At 43.6% G+C, this 27200-nt stretch overlaps 1 protein-coding gene across 2 annotated transcripts in view; it reads right to left on the bottom strand.

The window, feature by feature from the left end:
- Positions 1–2367: 2367 nt before the first annotated feature.
- Positions 2368–27200, bottom strand: part of SH3PXD2A (SH3 and PX domains 2A) — a gene marked incomplete at its 5' end in the record, with an annotated part of 263482 nt that continues 238649 nt past the window's right edge. For both annotated transcript variants that reach the window (XM_082308802.1, XM_082308803.1), the window contains 6 exons: positions 2368–4272; positions 4403–4522; positions 6684–6733; positions 7604–7938; positions 13356–13473; positions 25742–25825. In XM_082308802.1, the coding sequence (XP_082164928.1) occupies positions 2377–4272; positions 4403–4522; positions 6684–6733; positions 7604–7938; positions 13356–13473; positions 25742–25825 (2603 nt within the window). In that variant the 3' untranslated portion in view covers positions 2368–2376. The remainder of the gene's footprint in view (positions 4273–4402; positions 4523–6683; positions 6734–7603; positions 7939–13355; positions 13474–25741; positions 25826–27200) is intronic.

Raw genomic sequence — 27200 nt, 5'->3', positions numbered from 1 at the left:
GAATCACTAAGTCACTACTATTAGTACTGCAATCTAGCAGATAACTCTATGTATTGCTCTATTTAATACTGTCCAGCAGAAGAATATAATACTTCTATTATAATCTCACAACAGCTCCAGCAGTCTTTTATGGCTGCTACCATATTAGTACAACTACAAATGGGGAGAAGTATGAGAGACAGGGCCACAATGCCTCAGACACACATCCAGTAAGATGTAGCTAACTGGATATATACATATATATTATATGGTAGGACGTTAAGGTACAAAGAGGACCCTGCACACTGTGATACGAGCTGTTGTGCAGATACACCTCCTTCTCCTGCCACCACAATTTGAAGGGATCCCAACCAAACAGCCTCCCTCCCCACTTGGATGCAGAGAGCTGCTCGAACCACAGCACTGTTCATAGCCAGTTGTGGCACCTGGATGTTGCTTCAGCTACCAAAAGGACATCAGTCAGGTTAGCTGTAGGCAACTCTCTCAATGTTACCACGGAAATTAGTAAAAACCCCAAACCACCAAAAAAAAAAAAAAAATAAAGACAAGAACAACGTATAAATTGTGTATTTTTTTTTTGGCAGAGAAACATCCCCAGTAACACATGATATTGTTGTGCTATTTTACTCAGTCCCTTGATCCCAGCTATTTTAAAGTCTTTATAACCTTTACCTTCCAAGCCAAATTGGTATGAAACGCTGGTGGAAAAAAGGGCATGTTTCATTTTGTGTAAACCAGTAGTGAAATGGTCTGCCCCCTCCCCCTTAAAACAGATTTACAATGCTGCCTTTAAAGGAACTAGATATTGATCCTGAAGTGATTAACAAGGCCATTTAAAAAAAAAAAAAAAAAGCATGACTTCCTCAAGTACAGTAGGGATTTAGCCAATGATGTTTACAGGACAAGAGTTGGCTACCTCACAAATAACTCCATATTCGTAGCTCTTTCCAATGGATGCCTCTTCCATTTCCCACCACGCTACCCCCCCACTGCCTGCCACGTTTCAAAGCATGAGTTAAGAAAGGCAAACAGAAATGGAACCAGAAGAGGCAGCTTCCTGGTTAGATGCACTATAGACCTAATTGCTTTGATATTAAATCTCTGAGCCTGAGAAGCCCAGGCATACTTTCCAGTACAAATGTACTTCTTGGATTCAAGTGGGAACAGAAACACATATTTGGCTCCTACTTCAATTTTAAGTCTCCTCTGGTAAAACAAGAGAAAAAAAATAAAGTAAACCCAGAATGCACAGAAAAGACAAAAACAAAACACAGAAAAACAATTCTCCAAAAATATACAAATTAAGGATGTGCAGACTGAGTGTGATGGCTTTTTTTTCTTCCCCTCATTGTAAACACTGCTGTTGCAGGAGGTTACGGCTATTTCTAACTAATACCTTGGTGGGCCCTGCCAGCAGTCAGCACGCTTGGATTCGGACCAGATCGCAAAACCAGAAGTAACACATTTGACAGCTTTGTCCTTAGTGCCTTAAGGGACTTTTGTACATTTTGATATTATGATGAATTTTGAGAAACTCAACTCTGGGAAGAGAATCAACCAGGACCACCTGGCAGGAGTCAGGCACAGAACTAAATATGGAGCCTACAAAGTAATTGACGTGCTTAAGCATGGGGTTTGTAGGTTTGTTTTTACAAGCACCAGTAGGCATCGCTGCCCTAGAACACCTGAAATCCCAACTCAAAGAAGACAACAGAACGGAAGGAAACAAAAAGCCCCCAACCAACACCACCTGATTGCCTTTTCCGGTGAGTTAGCAGTAACAAAACACAGCTGAAGTCAGAGACCAAATCTCTCCGCGATGAAAAGGCTCCAACTCTGGACCAATCAACTGTTGAGAACAGTAAGAAAAAAGTGAACTTCTCCAAAGGATTAGAGTCCCTCTGTGTTTCAGAAACTTCCATTTGCTTCTCACTGTAAATTGTGGAAATGCATCCAAAACTCTTGGGTATTCCACGTATGGACAAGAATGAGGAGAAAGGGAGCCAAGATTGTAAAACAGAGTTTGGCACAAAACTCCCCAAGTAGATGCATGTGTATTTTTCTCTCACAAAAGGCACACATTTGGTTTCCTATCAATAACGGGAAAGATGGGATGTCATACCCTGTTACACATACAAGATTATTAACAACTTCACAAAAAGGCATTTGACTATGCTGCATCTTCCTCATAGTTGCTTACGACATGTTAACCCCACAAACCTCTCCAGAACATGGCAGATTTGTCCTCAGCATAGACTCCTTTGTCCCTTTGTACAAACTGGAGCACAGGGAAACGTCTTTTTGTGTAGCAATTGTTTTTTCCACATGTACACAGCAGGAACAGTATAAATTAGGGAAGTTAAAGATATCGCAATATTAGTTCTTTTTCTCCAAGTAATTTGAGGGCACCCAGCCTTTGAATGGCTTCACACCATTCATGATCTGGCAGTACCACCAGCCATTTGGGTTTCTTTCGAGAACCTCCATGCAGACACCTTCCTGAAACCCTGCAGTCTCCTCATCCCCTTCATAGTCTGCAATGGAAACATAGATGTCCTTGAGATTGTTGTGGATGAACTGGGATTTCTCAATGGGCTTCGGCCTGACTGTGGACACAGGAATGCCATTCCTCTGGGTAGGGAGGTTGGAGGTGGTCTCCGAGCCCTCTGTACCAGACCGCTCAGGCTGCTTTCCCTTTGCGTCACCGGGCTGTGACCATGCGTTGCTGAAGGAGGAATTCCGACGGACGGTCCTAAGATGATCTGTAGTTGTTAAAGACTCATTTCTGCGCAAGGAGCATGACAGGTTGTTGTCCTTTGGTGGTGGAGACACAAACACTGACTGCGGCCGGACAGCAAGTTGCCTCACACCATTCCTCATTTTGACTGGCCCCGATGGTTTTGAAAAACCACCAGGAGGTTTGCTTGGGATGGGTGGTGTTGCGCGTTTGCTCTGGTTGATGGTGTTCAAAGCCTGAACCCTCTTCTCTATCTTCTCTAAACTGTTTGACTTGTTTTCATTTTTCCTGTTCCTGGCAAATGAGGCATCAGTCTCTGCCGATGTGGTTTCTCGTTGGTTATCAGGGAGAGCCAAATAATGAGAAGGAGCCCAGCCTTCCATGTCTCCATATTTCAGGTACCACCATCCACTGGCTTGCTTTTCTAGCACTTCCACTTCTACTCCTGCTGGGAAGCAAATTTCAGAATCCTGTACCTTTTGGTATGAGTCAGTGGTCACATAAAAACATCTGGAGTCATTTTCTTGCTCAGTTTTGGCTGGATGGCTAGAGCAGAAAATGCCACGGGAAGGAGCTGTAATGAGATCAGCCGAACTCCTCCTAACAGGATCGTCTTGGTTCTCAGAAGCTGTGTGTGGGGGGCTCTCAGACTCTTCACTTCTTGAACCTTTGAGTCCACCTCTGAGTTGCCCAGTTGGCCTCAGCTGACGCCTTAAAGTGCTGATATCCATCTTTTCTTGGCTTTGAGAGTCTGCCTTGTTCAGAAAGGGTTTGGGCCTAACGATTGGCTTTGCTCTAATGGAAGGACTCTGCCCAGGCTCTTTCTTCACGCCTGTTCTTGGCATGCTACGTAAGCCAACATCTGAAGCTGACCTTGGTTTTGTCTCCTCGCTCCTGGTATAGTGACATTTTCCAATTTCGGGCTGGATGTTTTTGTCTGTCTTGAGCTTCACAAGTGATGACTTAGGAGAGCTGGAACATGGAGAATTCCTTCTGATCAAGGAGAGAGAAGAGCTTTTCTGAGAATCGGAGTCTCCACTAGATTCCTTACTGGACAAAGCATCTTCCACATAACGCCTGAATCCCTCATTCTCATAGATGGTCTCTTCTTCATGAGCAACATCTTCTGAAGACTCTCCCACTTTGAACTTTGCTTTCTGAAGTGATGACACAGGAGAGGGCTTGAGGGGCTGAAACAGTCGTTTTTCAGGAGTGCCCTCTTCACGATGACTTTCACTCACTTCACACTCTGAGTCAAAGCCAAAGGCAGGCACATCATACTCAGGTTCTTCGTATTTCAGCTTGTGGGGAGAGTCCTGGGTATCTCCTGAAGAAACTGTTCCAGGATTTGTTCCTTCTTCGGAGTCTTTTGGTTTACTGGGAGGTGCTGGGGGAGGAACTTTTGGGCGGGTTAAAGTACTGGTTCTTCTGTTTAAATTAGGTTTCTTCCTCTTGTCAATGTAAGACGCTGGAGCCCATCCTTCCTTCTCTCCAATCTGTACGTACCACCAGCCACCCGAATTCTTTTCTATAACCTAGGAGATCATAAGGAACATGTTACTTAGACAAAAATGTCAACCAATTGCTTTCCACTCCTCCCTTTCAGTCCAGTCCCCTGCAATAGCCAAATGTTACAATTCTTCCAGCTGCGCTGTTAAGGCTCACCTCTGCTTTTTGTCCTCCACGAAAGCTTATGCCATCAGAGATACACGACTGGAACTCTGCAATGGTGTAGTATTCCACTTCCACGGAGGGTGGCTCTGGTGGTTTGGGCAACTGAAAACCCTAAGGCAAATAGGAAGCTTTGTTCAATTAAACCAAAGAAACAGTGGGCTGAACAGCAGTATGAAAAAATATTTGCCTTTATTCACTAAAACTCTTCCTTCTTCCTGTGCTACTTCCTAATGATAACTTCCCAGCTCTCCAGAGTGGAAGGTGATGTATTGAGATGGGCCACAAGAGAGAAGCCTTTCAAAATACACACTGTTCATGCCGCCTTCACCAGCTATTAAAACTGTGATAATCTTCACCTGAACAGTAAAACATTTTACTGATGGGCCATAAAGCGTGAGCTGCCATTCCAGTAACAGTAACAACAGCTCATTTACTCAGATTTTGTCCAGAAAGACTCAGTTCTGGATGGCTTGCCACAACTGCAGAAAATTGCATTGCAACGGGCCCATAATAGATTCTGCCTATCAACAAATATACTGCCTTAAAATGAAATCCTAATGAATTATTGCTCTTAATCTGCTGCTGGATTTTTAAACAATCTGAAATAGTCAGTGATGAGAGCTAAAGAGCATCTGTTGTAGCAAGAAACAAGAATAATATCATAGACCCCTATGAAGAGCTTTGCTCAGCTACAGTGATAGGAGAAAGACTTTACTATAGGATCAAAAGATTCCAGTTCCTCCCTGTAACAGACACCCAGAACCTCTACTCAATCCCAACACAACTTGCATTTAAATTGTATAGAGGCTCCACAAGAAGCAGGACACTGCTATTTACAGCCATTCTGGCAGCATACCAGACTCCTCTAAAAGCTAAGTGCCTTTACATTAAGCTGTCACATTTTAGAGCTTGTTACAATTATTTTTAAGGTGATAAATGGGATAATAGTCTTTTCAAGAATTTCAATATTGAAAGCTTTTCAGATTAGCACATTGCTCATCTACAGAACTAAATGATGGTGAAGCTTCACAGCTTCTGCACTTCACTGCTTATGGTTCTAATGCAAGAACTGCGGTATATCAGGATCTCTTCAACACAGGTCAGACCTGCCACAGACAGACAGAAGACAGCCAAAGACACAAAATGATCCTAAGACATTAATGGAAGAAAGGCAAATTGCACACTGTGGTTTATTCACACGCTACTCCATTTCTAAGATACCCTCGTTGTAACTAACAATCCATGTTTCATCACGCACAGCATGTGGCATTTCACAGAGAATGCATCACTGCACCTTAGGAACCGTGTCTAACAATGTTATAATTGGATGTTTCTGCACTATAAATGCTGAAATACAGCAGAAGTGCAGCATAATAAAATGCCTTCAGATAATAGGATGGTTTGGATTAAATGAAGATAATTGGAAACAGCAGACATGTTCAGGGTTTCACATACATTATCACTGTTATTTTTAGCATGGGATTAAGTGTAGTTGTCTTGCCAAAACAAAGTCTAACTGAAAATAATACAAAGAGAAATAGGAAAAAAACGCTAATATGCTATTCATCTAGTTTGTTAAGAGGCATCTCGGATGACACAGAAAAATTACAAGTCACATACTGCTCATAAAGGGCACAGCAAAGATTAAACACTATGTAATGCCCAGTTATAAGCAAGTTATTAGCATGACTTTTGTGCAAATAGACTACTGAGTAGTTCCTATCTGAAGATGACAGTCCTAATCTCAAATTGGTCCAAGCTTCCAGAATTCTAGCTTTGAGGATAAACAATCACAGGTTTCATTCCTGTAGCACACATCCTTCTGTAAGATCCCAAGCCATTTTAAACATACACAAGAGTGAAGCTTAGCCACCTCAAAGATGGGAGCAATGGAAGGAGGGGAGACGTTCCCAGTTGTTAAAGACAAGAGAAAGTCAGAAGATTCAATCTGGGCTAAACACACCCAGGGGAACTTTAAACCTTCTGAGTCAGCCAAATGGACTTCAATGCTCATGCACAGAACATAGTAGCTTTAGGATGTTCTCCCGTCAGTTCAATACCTTCTTAGTTGGGGCAACGTTTCGAAAAACAGAAATCCTCAATTAACATTAGGGTGTCTGGAGGTCTGCTCAATACTTAAACAATAAAATGAGCAGGGATGCAAATAAAGGATCTCTCCGATACCCCCAACACCTTGTACAGCTGTAGAAAGTCTCATAAAGCACCCACACACCTACCCCACTGCTAGCATATACCATAAACCAATACAAACCAGACTAGATTCTCTTCGTGGGGGCGGCCTTGTTCTTAGATTTGGAGAACCTGAGCAGGAAAGAGAAAAGGGAGAGTTTATTTAACTTTGTAAGTGCTGCTAAACACAGTTTTCAGCAGCTCTCCGCTGTTACACAGTTTGAGAATATTAGAAGTCAGTATTTGCAATATTTAAGGCATCTCTATGAAACAAGATAGGAAACTATGAGGGTATATTAGAAATACCAAGGTAGCTTAGCTATTCATCTCAGCTAAGCCAGCAAATTTAAGAGGAAATCACTGCCAGAAAGTAGTGGATTGTATTTTCTGCTGGAACTGACCAGCCCCATTGGAGATTGGCCAGCAAAGAATTGGCCTAATACCTAGTTTTCCCCCCAGCAGTAAAAATAATCCACTAAATTAATAACACTCACACTGTCCTGTACCATAGCATCTTGACATTCCTTGCACAGACTAGCGTTAGCATCTGCATTTTGCAGATGAAGTAGTAAAAACATTATAGCAATTTGTCCCCAGGAAAACAGCAGAACAAATGCAAGAGAAGACATAGGTGGTCTCCTTGACTTTAACACACCATCACATCATCTGCATTACCGGGGGCGGGGGACACATTTTAGTGTTTAAAAGGAAAAAAATAAATCTTCTCTGGGAAAAAGAAAAAAGTAAACACATACTGGCTAAGATAAAGAAAAAACAGCCAGCCCTTGTATAAAGTGAAGTTAAGTTTTATCAATACTAAAGAAGGACCATGTCCTGGAGTCCCTGAAGATCTACAGACAATGCAAAGATCTGCTTGTGTGGACTCAGCTACAAGGTCAGGACATATGGGACCCTTAGCTGACAGGTAATGCCAGCCCTGAAAGGTAGAAAACAAGAATTCATTGCAAGCCAGTGGAAACCCAGACTACTTTACTGCCTTACTTATTTGAGCTCTTTGTGGTGCTATCCTTGCTATGGCTGGGGATCCCTGGGCCAGTTTGGAAGCCTGCTTATCTGGAGTCATCATGGCATTGCCATTAGAGTCATTGCACAGGATGGGCAAACTGATTTCCTTCTTGGTGATATGGGTTTCTGCAGTCTCATTTTCTGCTTGAGTTTCCTTGTCAGTGGATGATTTCTTGTTCAGCAGGTTACTGATCTCCATGATGTTTCCTATGATTTCCACTGGCCCAGTTAAGTTCTTTTTCCTAGATGGGAGATCATCTTTAGCCTTCTTCAGATACGAAGCTGGGGCCCAGCCCTCTTTGCCTAGATACCTGCAGATGCAAAAGGAACACCATCGCATCAAACACAGCCTTCTCAAACATTTCAGGTATAATAGCTAAGGCAAAAGTGATGGATGATAACATAAAACAAAATTTGCTGTTCTTGGATAAGCTTTTGTGGTCCCTATTGATTTATTACCTATTGATTAGACATCAGCTGAGCTAGCAGTGAACTGTGGACTGCTGTTAAAAGCCACTAATCATCCTAAGGAAGAAATCTCTCTGCATATGAAATACAGTTACTCAGAAGGCAAAGGGCTTCACCAGTTTGTTTTATGCCACGCTTAGACAGTACTAGGCAAACTCCACTTTTTTGCTGTATGGGAAAATACTAACTAGCGAGTAAAATATTTTAATAGTTTTAATACTTCCTAGTGGAAACTCAAAATGGAAAAGGACTAAAATAAAGGTGTACAGAGCCCAGTACAGAGCCCCTATGTCTGCAGTTTATAAGGCCCTTGTGCAAGCCTCCCCACTCGCAATTATAATGAACACTGCCTCTCCTCCCATAACTCCCAGTCCTGTCTGATCAGCTTCTCTTATGGAGAATATGGGACTCACACTACTGCAGCTTCCTCTAGCACTGCAAGGTTGAGAAACAATTTGACTAAGGAAAAACAGCTTTGATGGAGACTCACTTTCCTGAACAAGCTTGGGGCTATTTGAAGAAATAAACTGGGAAATCTGAAGAGACACCTGAATCAAGCATCTGTTCCTGGAGCACCAGCCTGAGCTGCTCATGCTACACTTCAAACTGAAGTCATTCTTCCACAACTGGGCTTTTGGGAAGATGGTTTTTCTAACTCCTGCCATTCCTAACACCTCAGCAGGGATTTCAGATTACAATCAGACTCCAGGGAAGACCACGTGGATGAACTCTGCTTTCCCTAATGAAACCCTAACTTGCTACAGAGTGAGTCACTGAAACCCTTCTCTCTTTAATCTCTCAAGATACCCAAAGCAGGCGCTTGAACCGTAAGTGGGAAAGCAGGCACCATTAAAATCCTGGTGCTCAGGAAATCTGCAGGAAATACAAAGGTTAAAACAGTAGGACTCTAAGGGTCTTTAATGAAAACAGAGACTCATTAGACAGCAGAGGAAGGAGCTAGGGAAGCAGGGAGGGGAGAATATCAGCATATCATTCCCTGGCAGATGAGCAACTTGTACAAAAGCAAATACAATTGCTGTACTTCTAGCAATGACCGCAAGGACCTTTCTGTCCAAAAATCTTGCCTTTTCCTCCCCTCCCATCTAGATCAGCCAGGACACTAGAGATGCTGCTTCTCCCTGTGTACCTGCCTTCTGTCACACATGAAGGCAAAGACAGGGGATCTCCCCTGCTCAGAGAGTTTAGCAACAAGTTTTTCCAAAGATTCTGGTGTCAAAGGAAACAGCTCTGAGCTTTGTTTGCCGTATGGAGACTAACAAGAAGTAGCAAAATGTTAATGACTTGATTTGACTTCCAACAGATACACAGCATCCACCCACTGATACTACATCAAGATGGAATTTGGATCTATTCAGTCCTGTCCCCTTTGAGGCTCTTCTGATAAGCCTCAAACCAAGCCAAAAAAAGGAAAAGAAGAGAGACCTCAATATGGGCCACATCCCCTACTGTGGCAAGGCATCTCTCAGTGCCATTTTCCAGCCCTGAAGACTTTTGGCTTCATCCCCTTTTGCAGTAGATGGCCCTTTTGCAGAGCTACTGACCAATGCTTTCTGCTGTCTGTGCATCAGGGATGTTTTTTCAAAGGACATTTATAACTTTACATGATCTGGAGATGTAAAGGTTTTCGTCTGTGAGAAAGCCACACTGGCCAATGCACTGAGCACTCCAGTTCCAAAGGTTACTTTCAACAGAGCTTGATTGTGCAAAATCAGCAAGAAAAAACAGTTTACATCCATCTTAGTTTGTGGGAGACTTAACATGTTTAAGATCAGAAAGGCAGCCACAGGCAGGTTCTGTACTAGCTCGTTAGTTCTCCTGCCAACTGTACGTATTTGGACCAGCCCATATAACCCCACTGCTTCAGACACCTCTGATCTCACATAGTTTCTCCCAATGAATAGTAGCAGCAATAGCTGGACAGTTAATAACTCTGGGCAACATACCCTCAGTAGAGAGGCTGTTGCTGGTTATTTCTTCCTGTGAGTCAGTAAATTCAATGTGAAGTTAATGCTGAGCAGTATTTGCCAGGAACTGCCAATTTATTTGTGCAACATCACAAATAAAAGCTACTTATGTAAGTCAAATAGGCTTACCTACATTTTTCACCGTAGTCCTGGAATTCGGTAATCTCAAAGCCCTTTGCAAACATCACCTTAGAATACTACTTGATCTCCCCATTTTATTAGTGAAAGAACTAAGGCAACTGCTAATCAGCTTCAGAGCAGTCCAGAACTGGTAACGATCTTCATTTCATGTCTAAGAGTTGAACCACAAGTATCCTTCCTTCATTTATATTCACAACCTACTGGAGACATTTCAAACTCCATCCTAGATTCCTCCTCATTTCAGCGCCACTAACACCTCCCAGCTGCACTTCATTCACACAGGCTGAGGCTCAGAATGAATGATAAAATGAAGATGGAGGCAAATAACAAAAGCTTTACTTAGCATATTGCTCCTTACTTGGCCTGCAATCCACTTGGGCACCATGAGATTACCTCCAGGTGACAGTAACTGATACAAAGATCTAAACAATGGATGCTAATGCCAGCTGTGATCATACCGGGAAGGACACAGACCCACTGAACTCAGTAGAACAGTAAGAAGGATCCCAGGTTAGAGCCTTTCTTTCACTTCTCCCGAGTCCCATTTTTTCTTTAAAAAAATCATAATGCACACAGGGCAAAATAAAGGAAGACACCAATATTGCCTCTAGCTTCTACAGCATTGATTGGGAGGGTCGCAGAATTAGGTGCAGTGATTTGGTTCCTCGGTGATTCCAAAACCCTCCCTGTTTATATTACATGAAGGAAAAAATGGATTCAAACCATAGGAATGTTAAAAAAAAAAAAGTCAGAAGTGCCTCTGTGAGTCTGAGTCTGAAAGTCACATCTGCTTTCCAGCTCCAGAGCGCTGGAATTACTCCAGAGGGAAGCAAACTAGGGGGAAAAAGAAAAGGGAAAAAAAAAAAAAAAAGAAAGAAAAAAGAAAAAAAAAGAAAAAGAAGGACAGGAAATGAGGATCAGCACATGGCCAGGAATCTGGGGAAATTACATATTTAAGGTGGAACAACCTAATGTCTTTAAGGTGGATTCCATTTGCAAGCTGCTGGGTTTGTTTTTATTTCTACACATTGATGTGTGTGTTCAGTCCCTGCTACCCAGCCCAGTAGACAACAAGGCAGCAGGATTCAACTGCAGTCTCTTCCTGCTCCCTCTCCCCTCACACTCACTGCAGGAGAAGGAGGTGCTCCTTTTAAGGCACTCAATACTCAGAAAAGCGTATTTCTGCAGAAGAGGAATCCTTTTCTGAGTGGTACCTAACAGTATTCAGAGCAGTTTAAGTTTCATAAACAGCACAAGAAGTTGGACATCAACTACCCAGGCTGCAAAGGACCAGCTTGCAGGGATGGATCACCACATCAACATTTCCAGAAGTGTTGCCCATGGAAAAAAAAAAACCAAACCCAAACTGCTTCTAAGAGCAGTTTAATCCTCCAGCAAGACTGCAGCACAGTGCTCCAGAGCAGCAGAGAGGATGATGGCTGACACCCAACACACTTGTCACACACATATGGGGAGCACCTAACCCACCTTTTGACAAGAAGAGGGGTTGCTCAATTCAAAATGCCTCTTACAAAAAAGAGCCAAGGGCACGCTGCATTTCCCAGCTACCACGGGGTGGCTGGGGCATCCACTGTCCTTCCAGCAGATCACCATGAAGAAGCCACTTAAGCCACTGCAGCAAGTGTCACTGTCCACCAGAATGCACTTCTGCTACATAGGAAAATGTGTGTTTTGGGTTGGCCCAAAGGAGTGTGTGAGGAAAAAGGGGGGGGGGGGGGAAGCAATTCTCCTTATTTTAGAACTGTTAATATGGCAAGGGGAGCCTACAGTAGTAATAAGGCTGCATTTCAGAGGGAGAATACCAAAATAAACTAAAGATGTCTTGCAATGTTTCTCCCCTCAGAAAACCTATGTGGTCAATTCCTTTATCTGCAACTTTGGATTCCAGTTCTGTGAATGATTAAAGGAGAAAAAAATGTGACCTGACCAAACCCAGGCATTTTTGAGTTCCTCCTATCTAGAGTGCCTTCCTGGCTCCACTGCTATCTTTATTAGCCTATTCTCTCTATGGGAGCATTAGATAGAAGAAAAAAAAAAAATCAGTTTTCTAAGTAAGAGACATCAAGAAAAACAGCAACATTGCTTTAGTCAGCATTTTCATAGTCCTCGTTCATAGCTGATAAATCAAGCAGAATTCAAACAAAAGCAAGTTATGGCTTGGGGAGGGAAAGGGGAAAAAATAGTCACTATAATTACAGGCTGAATGGAAAAAGATGACTAGATGAGATGTTTTGCACTGCCCGAGAGATAAGCTACCTGTTGTGTCACATCGTGTTTAAAGAGAAGTGCGGTGTCACAGCACTGCTGGATTCACACACAGATACAAAACAAGGGGCAGAATCATGAAAGACCGTGAACCTAGATGGAGAAAGCTCTCATTAAGTACTCACCCTGACACCTTGTTTCACTATCTGAGACATATCTAACCTACATTCTCCCCATAAGCATTTAAAAAGGGGATTCTTAAGTCACAAGTCTCCTTTATGACTGCTATTTCAAATACATAACAAAGTTTGATACACAATGATAACTTCACCTGCCCTTGGAATCCAGTCCCTCTACATTAGAAATATCTAATGTGGACAGGCAGAAATCAGACAAATTAGTTGAAACCAGCAATAAGTTTGGAAAAGGGCTATAGCCAGCAAACTGATTTCTTATATCCCTGAAAATAGCACTACCTGCCCCAAACAGCTCAAGAGATCACAATCAGCCTTTCAGCATTGCTATAAATAGATTTAATCATATTGTAGAATAACTCTTATACTGGAAGCACATTAAAATTACACACAACGGAAAGCCTTGTTAGGTCTCACAGATCTTAACTCAGATATGGGCTTTTAACTTGAAGGAAGGAAAAAAAAAAAATAAAAATCTACAAGTTCAAGAATTTCCCCAGTGGAATGATCCACAGCTTTTGCAGACCCTGTAGCATTACTTTCATCACCACTGTATCGTCTTAGCCTTTTCTTTACATTTCTTCAAGAGGCATTATGAATAATTTGGGCTTCCTTGCCCAGCCACAGAATTAATTAAATGCTAACGTTCAGTGAATGATCAGAAAAGCTCATTGTCACAGGTTCTGCAGCAATCTGGCTGCATGGCTTCTTTACCTTATGTACCACCATCCTTCCAGGTTCTTTTGGATGACCTCCACGGTGACCCCTTTTTCGAACCCAATCTCATCCTTCCCCTGGCTGGCGTACGGCTGGATAGTGACATATTTCTCTTCTAGGGAGGGGAGAAAAGGCAACATCAGTTAGGGTCAGAATTAGTCCAGCTGTTTTTCTGTTCTGCTTGCTTTTAAACTGTTATGCAGTGATTACGTGGAGCCATTACAAAAGGCGGAGCCCTGCTCAGGGGCCCACTGATTATTTATGCTGACGACATGATAGATAATCAGCCCCTTGCCACTACTCTGCTGCTGATAATCACAAAGTGTTTCCATGCCAATAATGACACAAAGTCCCCAGAGAGCTTCCCCGCTTCTTCCCACCCGTCCCCCCTCTCCAAGTTCCTCGAGCGGGTAAGGGAGAGGATTTGAAGCTGGACTTAACTCCCATACTGTAACTTGACAGAATCAACCCGGCTGCCAAAGCAGCCAAGCGTCACTGCGGGAGCTCCAGCCAGTTGGCTCTTCTGAATGCGCACATGGCTGCACGAAGCATTGTGTTACTGAAACCCGAGCCCCGCATCCCGAGAGGGTCCGATCCTCCCCACTCCGAGGGGCTGGCCCATCACGCTGCTCTCCTTGCACCTCTCCAACAGTGTGGGTCTACAGCAACGAGCTTGAAACAGCATTAAAAAAGTGACAAAAGAACGTAAGGGTTTTCCATTTGACAGGAGACCATACAGCATTGTGCATTCATGGGTTATGAAGTGTTTTGCAAACATACTCTTGGTGGACCTCCTTCCAGGGAAATACATGGGTGGCAGCAGAAAAGTAGGGCCAGAACTTCAGACATATACTTCAGAAGCACAGGCTAGGTTTCAAGTATGGTGTTCGAACCAAAAACTTAGCATCCCTATTCATCTCCATCGTCTATCCCCTTCCCTGCTGGGCAGAGGTGAGCAGACTTGCTGAGAGCAAGCCAATGAGAGGAGCAGAACAGACACTTTCTCAGCATCTTTCTCCACCCACCAGAAGTCATTTACTGTAGCATTTCCATCACGCTCAAGGTCAACCTCTGTTAGCTTAAAAAAATTACAAGTGGCACGGAAAATGTGAACTACCAGCCTTGCTCTGCAGTGGCAGACACGGAAAGCGTTACCAAACCCCTCACCTGAACCCAGGCTACAGTGCATAACAGCATGAGTTTCTGTAGCTACATCAAAGGCAGGGAAGGCAAGCAATAAAGTGCACCCCAACCGGCCTTCCTAGCACTTTCTACTGGCAGTTGCAACGAAGCACGGCCAGGAACAAATAGAGGGTTGTCAGTGCACAGGAACAGGCAGGAAATTAAGTGAATCCAGAGCTCCTGATCCTTACAAAACAAAGGAGCTATGAAAAGGTTGCAGCAGCTTGAGGCAAACAGCCTTTTGGAGAGAGTGAAGCAGACCCAACCATCTGTTTGGTTTTGTGGCTCAACTGCATTTTGTTGCTGGGCAAAGCATGGAAACTTTAAACTGGAAAAAAAAAAAAAAAAACAAAACCCACCAAAAACCACAAACCAAAAAACCCCCACCAACCCAAAAAAAACCCCAAAACCCCAAACCTTAGTGAGACAAAGTAAGAAGTAATACCTCAGAAAGGGGAAGAAATGTTGGCAGAGCACCTGATGGCAGAAAATTTAGCAAAGCTGCATCTCTGAAGTCAACTTCCCTTAACGGGTCACATTTGGATACTTCTAATTCTGACAGGGTAAAACCTGTCAAAACCTTTGCCTCCAAGAGGAAAATACTCCCTCCTGCTCTCCCCTAGGAGGGCTCCTTTAGCTGTTTTATCACTGGTAAGGAATTCCAGCTAGTTTGTAATTAGCACCATCAGGATATGACACCTTCCCCACAGAAATACTCTACTACAAGATGGGGCCTGACAAATGAAACCCAGCTAGCGAAACCTGGCTTCAAAGTCACAGGACAGTTTTCCTAGCTGGGCTTCTGCTCTGCACGGTAAAGGCAGACTCATTTTTCCTCTGCTTCAAGTGACTGCTGCTGAAGGAGTTACATGCCCAGTTTCCACTGCATGCAAAGCCCCAAGCACTAAAGGGAACTGCAGAAGATCCCTGTGCAGCTAGATCTTCTCCCTGAGAGGAGAGGGACAAGGGAAAGTTCAGGTGCACAGCGCTGAAGCACTGTCCAGATATGGATTGCTTCAGACACTTCCAGGGATGTTTCTAGGACAGTAATAAAGAGCTAAGCCCATGTTTGCTGAGTGTTGGAAGGTGGCCCTGCTTCGTCTCTCCCCCATACCAAAGCCGCTTTATAACCCAGGCTATCAGAGTTCACCCTTGCCACTACAGCTACAACAGAAATTTCTCTGTTTATCTTCTTTTTCCTCCACATAAACAGCAGTCCCTGCTGCAGCTAAAGCCAGCTATTCAACTCCTGTTGCTTGGGCAGAGTGGTCTCACTCTTCAGGGACGTGACCTCCCTCCTTCTGCAGCAGACAGGGTAGGAGGCCACGAGTGAGGTGCTCACTCCTGAATTTCAACAGAGCTTTCCAAACTCCTGCTCCAGCAGGAGCTCTCCTGTGTGAGGAATTGAGACAGTGGTCACCCATCAAGCCCAACAGTGTTTCTGAGTCTGATCATTCAAGGGAAATCAAAGTTTGGTGTGAGGGTGCTTTGCAGACTAGGATGCAATCGCCTTCCAAACATTAGATCCCTTCCTCCCCCACACAAACCCACTCTCTCCATTCCAAATATAGATGAGGGGCTTGCCAGGGAAAAGGACAACAGATCCATGCAAGCTACACTACAATAGCCAGCAACTACTGCAAACGCAACTTCTAGGCCTGCAGCTATGCATGTGAGCACACACCACCACTCTACCTGTTCATTACTGCCTTCCTCCCAGGCACCGAATCCTAGATTTCCCTTCCAGTTAGTTTCAAGGTAAGGCAGAAGAGCAGGGATATCCTCCAACTCCTCTCATTCTGGCTGAAACAGGTCAGGAGGGCCTGACCATGCTGTTGAGGCAGCACATTGAAAAAGCAGCTGCCAGCTGCATGGAGAAGCCACATCCTCAGCTGAGAGAGCTTCAGCCTCTTTCCTGAGCTTATCATCATCGCTCAGGTTTACTGAGGAGAGAGATACTGCTCTTCAGCAGCGCTCCGCCCTCAGTATTGGGATTACTGCTTTGCGTGTTGCTGCTCTCACCTTGCTGCCTTGCACACACCACACTCGACACCGCCCATCGGCCGCTCTGAATGACCGGAGACACTGGCCAGCTCTAGAAACTGAAACACTGAGTTGCTCAGGAGGATGAAGCCCCATCCAAGTCCTGTGAAACTGGATGCGCAGGTGAGACTGGTGGGCTTTTCTGAGCTGCCATGGTTTTAGCCTGTCCATGAGCACCTCTGTTGCTTAGAGCTTCAGTCTTGTGGCTTTCAACTCAAGACTACCACTCTTTCAGAGGAGATCCTTCAGGTTATTCCTCCCTACACAGGGCAAGGGGAAAAAGAGACTGAATGGAAGTAGGCATGGAAGAGAGAAAAGAAGTTCCTCCATGAAGCACGACAACCAAAACAGTGTTAAAAATTCACTTAGAAAAGAGGGTCCTACAATGTTTTTGTTTAGTAGTTCTATTTTTAAGCCTACAGATCAAAAACAGGAACCCACCATTACAATTTCCCCTTGCAAAGTGCTTTCACAGCATAAATTACAGCCATTTCCAAGATTACACACGTTTGGTTTCTTTCAGTGGTACAGGGGATACCACAAACATACATGAGGCTTGTAACTTAAACAGTATTCTGGAGATATGGGCCCCCTTGCAACCAAAGTGTAATTCTGTTTTGCTTCTCAAAGACTATCTCTATCCAGTGGATGTTTTGTATCAACCAAGATTTGCTGAAGGGAGCAGTGGAGCTTTCAGTGGATGTGTCACTTAAGAGGACTGATGTAACATTCAACATATCGGATTGCTGTTCAAGTCCTTAAGAGAAGATATTTGACACTTCATGAATGATACATAAAGTTACTGGAAAGCCCTAACACAGCTGAACGGTTTAATGAGAGAATCAGCAGAGCATCAGCCAGTAGAAAGACACTGCTCTGAGTTACACTGACAAATCTGAAATATCAGGTTTCATTCAGATACTGTGACAGGCATTGGTATAAAACACAAGTCTGTAACCGTCCCAGACCTACCAAAGTTGTATGCCCAGATGTATAGAGAATATGAAAGTGCTTAATTTTGATTCATTAAGTTTTGACTTAACAATTGCCAGCAAAAAAATGCAAACAAAAGTATAATTCGTATTCCCCAGCTGCAGCTTCCATTACATCAACTTCACCGTTGAGGCCAAGTGGGCAGAATAAAATTTACTACATGCTACAAAGCACATACATCAGCTAAATGGCTGCACTTTGGAAATAATAGGATGAGAGTTCTATTCCCCTTCAAGATCTACTGAAAATGGCATAAAGGCACCTCTGTGCTTAATGTGTGACACCCAGAGACCTGTTAATAGCTCAATTAGCCAACTTCACTTCTATTTATTGACTTCTAATTTGCAGGTCAAAGATACCTTCCCCAGCTGAACTGAAAGAGGTACCTCTACTGGAAATTTCAGCTGCACTAATAGGTCTGAACAGGGCATGCATGAAGAAGCAAAGCCTGTTTGGCAAAGAGCTACGATACAAGTCTGTCACGTCATGCATTATCCAACTGCAATGCACTTAGCTTGGAAGGAAAGGATTAGTACGTGTCATTCTCCCCCCTCACTGGACACAGACACTATTTAAAACACGCATAACAAGAATTTCTTCACTGTTTGGATGACCCAACTTATACCACCCACCTGTAGCTGTGCTCTGCCCAGCCCTCCCAGACACCCTGGCAGCCCAGCGCTCAGTCCGCTCGTTATTCCAAAACCTGACTTCCCTATCAATCTTTCTCCTCCTTCCTTTTCTCCTCCCCAAAGGAAGGCAGGCTTCTCTAACTCTGGTTCTACCTAAAGCCTCCTGAAGACAGACAGTAGAGGCTTGGGGCCAAAATATAGAGACAGATCCTGGTGAATCACTGGGAAAACAGTGTGGACACCAGAAGACAGTTCCCATGTCCTTGTAACAGCCCACAATACTACAGAGAGGGCTTTTCTAACAACTGAGATTTGCCCCCAGCAAGCACAGCAGAGGTTGCTGCAGTCCAGCTGAGAGGTGTGAATATATACAGGACAAAGCATTTGAGCTGCACAATGCCCTGCATTACAGCTATGTATAGTATGTCGTTTGTACAGATGTATGCAACCATGCCATTTTCAGCAGACCTGATGTAAGGAAGCCAGTGGTATTTGAGAGTTATGGGTCACTCCTTCACAAGCCACAGACATCTAATGTCCTTCCATGGCTGTTAGGAGGAAAAAAAAAAAATGCCAAATCATCAACACAGCCATTTTTCATCCCCTCCAGCAACATAACAGTGCTCTGCCAAGCTGAGACTTTCCTATACACAAATAGCAATAGCTTTAAAACTAAAAAGCTGCTTTAAAGAAAAGTTTATGAACACATGCCTAGTGCTGTAGCAGCTCAGACCATTCCCTTCTTCCTTCGTCCTGCCTTGCACCCACCACCTCTCCTTGCATAGTTCATGGCTCTGCTGCGAGATGGACTTGAAGGCAACCTGACCAAGGAAAAGTTAGTATGACCTTAAGCCTAGTTTGGTTCACTGCAGATCTGCATGAGGGTAAAGGAGAAGGGAAGATGCTGGGGAAGGCGAGGCTGGTTCTTTTAGCGGTGGCACTGCAAACTCTGTGTAAAACTTCTCTCTGTACTAAGCCAGGCTAGTTTCCATGCGGCTTCACTTAATTTTGAGGAAAAAGGTCTATTTCTGAGACTGCTGGAAGCAGAGTCAAGGCAACCCATATGAAACTTGATCTAAAACCAGGCTAGGATAATTTAACAGTGCCCACACATCGTCTCTCACCTATTTTAAGATGCAACTTAATAAAGTGCAACTTTTTGCATAAATAGGATTTATAATACAACTCTTAAAGCATCATATGATTTACAGCAGAGCAAGATGACCTGTAGATACCTTGGCAACACTTATCTAGTAGTAAAATGTCACCTTTGCAGCCACAGTGTAGTGAGGACTAAAATATTTCTTCCATGTCGCCCAGCCTGTTCAATGGCTATGATACAACATACTGGTTGCAGAAAAACTAGGGATGATACATTTAACTTGTTAAAGTTTAGGAGGACTTAATGCCAATGACATTTATTTTTGGATAATGGCAGACCATGACAACAGCGCTTTGTGTTTTTTCCCTTTTGAGTAGGATTATAGCTTGTAATTAATGAGCCAGCAGATGTGTCCATCCCATCACACTCCCTTTAATCAGCACATACCCGAATAGGTTTTCTTTTGTTTCACCTGCTGTATTTCTGTCTACTAGTAAAAGGGGAATCTCAAAGAATTTTTAGGCATTGGGCATGGCATTTTCCATATCAGGTGACCCACTAAGACACCTCTCCCATAGGAAAGACCTCAAAACAGTTAAGATGAAGCTCCATTCGTTCCTGAAGAAACTATACCTAATTGTCTGACAGAGCAAGACACTGAACTTGACAGCCCATGAGGCTCCTCCAATCCCATCTGTCAAACCAGAATTTCAGATTTTACACGTGCGTTCATGCACACACATACTACACATTAAAGTTATGAGGTGTCTTGAGAAGGCAACTTGGTCCCTCCCCTGGCTGTCTGGATTTATACTTACTGTCAGGTCAAGGAAAGCAGACCTACGGTTTTACTGCTCGAGTTGTAACGTAGAGCTTCAGTAGCGCTTTCCAAATCTTCCTTATTCAATCTTCCCGATTCCCTTGGCACTGGTTATTTCAGATTCCTCCTTGTCTATCACCAAGGTAACAGTTCCTTTCCCCAACATCTTCAAAATCCTCTATCACTGCTGCTCCTCACCGCTAGAGCGCTGATCTGGCCCTTCGACCTCTTTTCCACAGCCACTACAGCCACCTCCTGCCTCCTTTGCTTCCTTCCCAGCCTTTCAGCACGCTGCTCTTGCCCAAGGCTCTTGGCACAGCAGCACTCTGGTACTTCAGCCAGGCTCCTACCAGTGTACACCCAATTCAGTTGTCCCATCTCGAATTTTCAATCCTCTGTGCTGTGCCTTGCTTTAATATCCTCCTACACACTCTCGCATGTTCTGCTCCCTTTGGATTTCCCACTCCTCGAAATCCTTTCATCTTTTCCCACTCAGCCCCATGCCTTTCTTATGATGCCTCATCAACCTGAGCAGGCTGCCTCCTCCGTGGTATCAAATAACCTGAAACTCTCAAATCCTTCCTAAAATAAGCCTTACCTACTCTGATTTCCTGCCTTGCCAAGCAAGCTTAGTTTTAGTCCTTCTCTAAAAGCTTTTAAAAATACCAAATAAATATCACTTTCCACTGTGAAAAACCTTTTGGTCGAAATAAGATGCATGCCAAATTGCCACTTGCCGAGGCTCCTCTGATAGACAGATCTCGTTCTCTTTGTTTAGGCTGTAAACTGTTTGGGACAGGAACCTTGCCTTTAAGCAGCTAAAATACCATGCACGTTTCCAGTCCTGCATAATCAGTCTCATCTCTCCCAGGCAAATGGCCAGCGCTCGTACGTTTCTGCTTCCAAGTTCTAAGCGCCCCGTTTCGCATACCTCTCCTTCACCTATATTTTATAAGTTCGCTCTTTTCTGTCTCCATAAGTAAGTGTGGAAGTTATCTGCAGCACTTCAGGAGCCAACCAAGTAAGGGAGTAATTTCCTTTGCTCAGCTGGTGTTTGTACATGCCCCCAACTTTCTGTGACCCCATCCTTGTTTGAAATGCTGGTAGGGTGGGGATAGGGGGGAATCGGGCTAGAAATTAGCCAATTAACGATTTCTCAGCAAAATGCAACAGTCCCAACCCTACATCTTCCAAACCACAGAAGAATTTTCTTTCAAAATACTTTCCCCTCAGTCAGCAGTCTGCGCTCGCCCTCCCCCACTCCTCCGCTCCACCCCCCCTTTGTCAGACCTGCTTCTGGAAAAAGTCTCCCTGTTCCAGAAAGCAATGCATTAATTCAACATGGACTTTGTTTTACTTGTCTAAATATTCAGCAGAGAAAATAACTGTCCACAGTTATCAAATGTGTTCATCTGCAGACAGGAGCTCTTCAGTCTTTGTCCCTCTCCCCCTGCTTTGTTTTGTTTAAATAACAGAAAACCTCATGCCAACAGACAGAAAAGAACAATAATGACATTTCTTCTGAACAGCTCTGTATTGCACATGCTCTTTCTTCAACCAGCAAGGGGCAATAAACATTTACTACTTTCATTGGAGAACGGGGGGGGGGGGGGGGGGGGGGGGAAGAAAAAGAACAAACTAAGTCTGAAGCTGCTCTGTGCTGGTTTGATTTAGGACGGCAAAGCAGCCTTGTGCTGTGACTGACAAACATTTCGCCAGCATCAAGGACAAGCAGGGAAAAAGAGTGAAAATGAAGGGAGAAGTCCTGTGGGTAATGAAGGGGCTGCCGAAGAGGGCAAAGCGTCTCCAGTGGGATGCTGGAAAGAGTAAGAGTGCATGAGCACACCAGCCCGGCTGGATTACCAGTGCCGATCGAGGGCTCTTTCCGCAGCTAGGAAACTGGCTGCAGAATGACCCACCGGGCTAGGAGATAGGGTTCAAGTATCAAGACCAACTCAAGATGGGGTTCAAGTATCGAGACAACTGGGTTACACAGCTGCCTTCCCTCTACGCCCCATCCATCTCTTCCCATCAGGTCCATCTCTCCTTAAGTTAGGCAAGCAGTAGGAAGACCTATAGCTTCCAAGTTCTAACTTTAACCCTTTCATTGAATAGCTTATTTCTTGTGCTAGCAACTTCTCTTAAATAATAGGCTCATTTGGCAGAAATTCAGGCCATATGTCACCATATTGTTGACATGAATAGCTTTAAAGTACTTTCCTGTATTGTAACAGCTCCATTTGAAAGTGTTGGGCACAAAACCAAAGCAGCAATAACTTTTGTCAAATATCTGGCATATAAAACAGGCACGTAAACCCCCACTTTTCCCAGTCAAACTGTAATAGCACAAATGACTTCTCATGAAATTAGCCTGTAAACAATCCTAAGTCCTCTTCCAGGGGAAGTTCCAAATAAATGCACGTGTAGAATTAGCATTTTTACCCAATACAAGAGAACATGAACTCTGCAGTTTGCAGGTTTAACAAATGTCAGGACTGCAGAAAAAGTACAAACTTTCAGGCTTCTCCTCGCAATCCATATTTGTATTATTGGAGTTTCGTAAAGTATAGGCAAAAGTTTAGAAAATGTACCACATTTAAAAACATTTAACTTTCTAAAAAAGAACACGCTCTGCAGCTACATAAGAAACATAAACCAATGTAATCTCTTAGATCTGGGCACACCACGGACAATTTTAAAGAGAAAAGTTCAGCAACAAATGTCATCTGTTTCTCTTTGTAAAAACAGACTACAGCTGTTCTCTTTACAGATTTTTTTTCAGCTTTAAAAAAGGAGCACTACCACGATATTCAATAATTTGTCTTTCATGGTTTTTATTCACAGACCTGGTAACATTGCTCCCAAATATCTGAAGTTCAGGAATGTTTAGCCTCTTCAAATGGCTTTGGAAAGGGTAGAAATAAATAAGCCATGTGTTACCCCTGATAATTCTCCTCCATTAGGCAGTCTGTAACAGGGAAGCAAACACCCTTCCCTTCTGCACTCGGGCTTTTCCAGTATTTTTAATATCCAAGTCACTTAGAAAATCCTGGCTTTCAGAAACAATGCTTAATTCCTTCAGTTCTGGCTTTTAAGTGGTTCTATCATAGACCTAGTCAGTAAAAATGCTTATTAGTGGTACCCAAGGATAAATATAAAGGGAAGCATCCTTTACAGCTTGCTTTTAAACTCCAGTGAACTCTTGGAGCTAACCCTTCCAACAGCAGGGACTATCTCAAGCAGAATATTGCTGGGTGGGAAGAATTTCAGCCAAAATGTTTAATTGAATTTATTTCCAAGAAAGAGGCCAAGTGGGGGAGGGGAAACTGTTTTGCCTGTGTTGAACAATTCTGGCAACCTCCTGTTTGAGCAGCTCTAGTTCTTCTGTGCTTTGGAGAAGGACTTGAAGGTTGGCAGGGGGGTGCGTGTATACACTTCATGCATTCTGTCATTTCTGTGCAAATCCACCCAAATTTGGCCTTGTTAGAAGTCTTTTGGGCTGGGATGAGAGGGAAAGAAGGGAGAAAGAATCTCTCCTGACCTCACATAAACTGTGATCTGTTAGAGAGCAGCGGGCTGGACACCCAGAGAGACTCATACTGTCAACAACTGCAGTTTGGAAAGGGGTAGATGTCTGTTCAGGCTGCAGCTATGCCAGATGATGAAGCCACTCTCTCCAACCTGCCCCCTAAGTACTCAAACCACTTTCTTTACTTCCAATCAGCCTGCTCCTGTAAGAGCTCCCTAACCTACTATTTCAGATGACATTAAACAGATGATTTTTTAGCCAGCCTGGCTAGCTGTGGCTGAAATGCATTTGACAGAGCTTATAGAAGCAGCTCAGCCATGAAGAGTGCCCCAAACCTTGAGATGCTGCAGTTTGTGCCAAGTCCAAGTGCTGAGATTTAGTTTGAGATAAAGCACATATTCTGCGACACACTCAAAAACCCAGCATTGCTTGGGCCTAATAGGGAAGAAACTGTTATGGAGCAAGAAAAAGGCAGGGATGGAAGAGACTAGGGGAGCCTGTGGTGGGGAAGATTGCCAGGGAAGACACTGTGACACTGGTCAGAGGGAAGGTCTGGAGAAGATGCACACAGATGGTGGGCATAAGAGTGCAAGAGGGAAAACCTGGGAATGCAACTTAGGTTCATGAGTCTTACCAGTCAACTATGCTAAGGGACTGATCGTGCAGTCTTAATATTATATGGAGCTTTGTTTGCAATATTGTATGACTATGAAAGGATATATTTGTTTAAAGTAGTAAACAAATTGTTTAGGAAACTGATTCCCAGAAATTCTCCCAGTTAACTTGCCAGGAAGCATCTGGCAGCGTTTGACAATGCAAAATAAGTAGCTCCCAAACTCTTGGGGTACAGAAATAAGCACAAGTTCTTTTTCACAAGCCAGCATGTGCGCTTATGGGGTTTTTCTTTTGGTGCCTTCAGGGTGTATTTGGTGGCTGAGAAGCAAGACCTTGTCTTCTGAGGGTAGTTCCAGTTGGTGCAGGGTCAAGCTACAGTAGGAAGAACACCCCTCTTGTTATTTTGGTTTCCTCAATAATACTTTGAGGCAAAAGTAAAAGGTCACTGAAAAGTTGTATGTGCTTGACACACACACACACAAGTCTGCACATAGAACTGCCACTGGATCCAGGAAAAGATAAATTTGCTCCTTTAAAAGTACATTCTCTCCTTAGTAGGAAAAGGCACCTTTTCCTCAACTGGGAAGCTTCTCTTGTGCTTACATTTAGTTCCATCCCGTCAGTAAGGTTGCCTGAAAGTTACACAGAGGTGCAAATGGTGCTTCCCCCCACCTCCTTCCTTTTTAAAGTGCAATGAATACCACATCTGGGCAATCTCGCAAGAAGGGGAGAAAGGGATAGAAAGGGGTACCTTTACTCTAGGAAAGATGATTCACATGCACTGGAGAAATGCTTGGTTTGGAAGATTCCTCAGGATTTACCCAAACACAGCTTCAGAACACAAGTTGTTCCCCCCCACCCCACCATGCTCCCTGTCAGACCAGCAAAGCTAAAAAAAAATAGATATATATATACACACACACACACACTGCTACTAGTGGTATTTTAAACACCTAGGACTGACACAAAAAGCTCCCAGAAGTTCTGAAGAAGTTTGTCTTCAGTACCAAGCACTGCTTGCAAGGAAGAGAGGGGACTGAAACTGGAATGATTCTCATCTTTCCACACCAAGCTCTTTTCCAGTGCGCACATCTCTGACCATGGCTTTTTGGCATTCTTCTCCTTTTAATAGCCCTGAAAGTATCACTTGTCCTTATTGAGGTAGGAAAGACTGAGTACAAATATGCCCAAAGTTAAAACACAACAGATGTGAGCTTCCCCAAGCAGCATGAGGAGCCAGACTTTAGAGTTACCCTTGGTTATTAGCCTCTAGCTCTTGGGGTGCCTAACCCTGGCTCCAAGACACCCTCAAGCAGTCATGTATGAAATCCACATCTGGACTCTGGAGCTTTGGCCTCTCTCTACCAGAGTGCTGAGGATGCAGACTCCGGCACACAACAGCCGAAGCTGCAGCATGGCTTTTGGTGCACCCTTAGGGGTTGGTGCCATAGGAAGCTATTAATTCACCTCGACTCTGCTGCCTGTTGACTATCCCGCCCAGCGTCCATCGCCGGTCCAGGCGTCTCAGGTGAGCCTTGCGTCGCTTAGAAACTAGTTTGGAACATGGATGGAAGAAAAAAAAAAAGAAAAAGAAAAAGAAAAAATGATGGGAGGGTGAGGAATAAAAACAAAACATGGCATTTACAAGCACTGGTCTTGTTAGCAGGAATGGGTTAGGTGAGATGCAGACATTTTGTTTTAGTTTATATAGTACAGTGGAACAAGTTAGCTTCTTGAGCCTGAGCAACATGAACCACCTAGAACTGTCACAAATTGTCACCCTTGCCATTGGCCTTCCTTAAAAAACAACAAACCAAAACAAAAAAAACGAAACAAAAACATACACACACCCCCAAACAAGCTCCACAACTGAAGACAACTTGTCCAAGGAGGTTGCAGTGGCAGGAGAGATCAACATAATTGCTGTTGCATCTCCTAGTTAGGCTGCATGATCTTTGGAGAATTCAGTCTATTGCATATGACAACAAATCCAACAGGGCTCTAACCCTCTCTAAGCAAATTATCACACTATAAACAAAATCCAGGGAAAAAAAAAAAAAGGCAGCTTCTCTTATGTGAGTTCACTTGTAACAGCAGCACTCAGAACCCAAGTGAAAAGTGTCTGATATCTCCTTGCTTGCAACATGTGACTCAATCACTGCCACGGTGATTCTCACGATTCAAACTTCTAATACACTGATCACAAATATATAAGGAAAAACCTAACCTTGCAATTATTGAGCAGGCTCAAGAAGCTAACAAGCCAGACCTGAGAATTAGTTACACACTGAAAGAATAACTTATGCTTAAAATATAAACAAAGACAAGACACCTATGGAAATGGCATTGTGAGAGCAGCTGTGCACAGAGGACACCACTTGTTTTCTGGATCGCGTACGTAGGACCGTACTCAGTTCCTTCTTCTGCTTGTGAAAGTGTGAACGACACAGGACCCATTGGACTGGCACAGAAACGCAGACAAACACTTCCCTTTTTCCATACGAGGGCTTCCATGCTAGTTTGGCAACTACTTCAGCTATCACTAGGGTGCAAACACAACTGTTTTGCTAGTGATGCTGGGAAGCTGTTTATAAACTCTGATATCACATAATTAATAATCACTCAATTCTGCTTATGTGTACTCATTTGGGGAATATACCCTTATACTCATGAAAACAGACACCATTGTCTTCTAGAACTATGTCCTGTAGACAATTAGGCACAGCAAAATTATTTGATTGGGGAATGATTAGCTGAACAAGTAAAAAGATTAATAACTTCCCCAAAAAGTGACTTTTGCCTTTTTGCCCTTTATATTGGCCGGGGGCTTAGACCACACTTCTAAACCCAACTCACTCTCCTCAATTTCTCCTTTGCTGCAAGGCCTAAACCTTCCCCAGTCACCCTAAGTGGAGGTGTGGTGAGT

This window comes from Platalea leucorodia (genome assembly GCF_965183815.1).
Source record: "Platalea leucorodia genome assembly, chromosome: 4".
NCBI classification, from domain to species: Eukaryota; Metazoa; Chordata; class Aves; order Pelecaniformes; family Threskiornithidae; genus Platalea; species Platalea leucorodia.
Note: the sequence above shows the minus strand (reverse complement) of the source record. Positions and strands in the feature narration are given on the sequence as shown.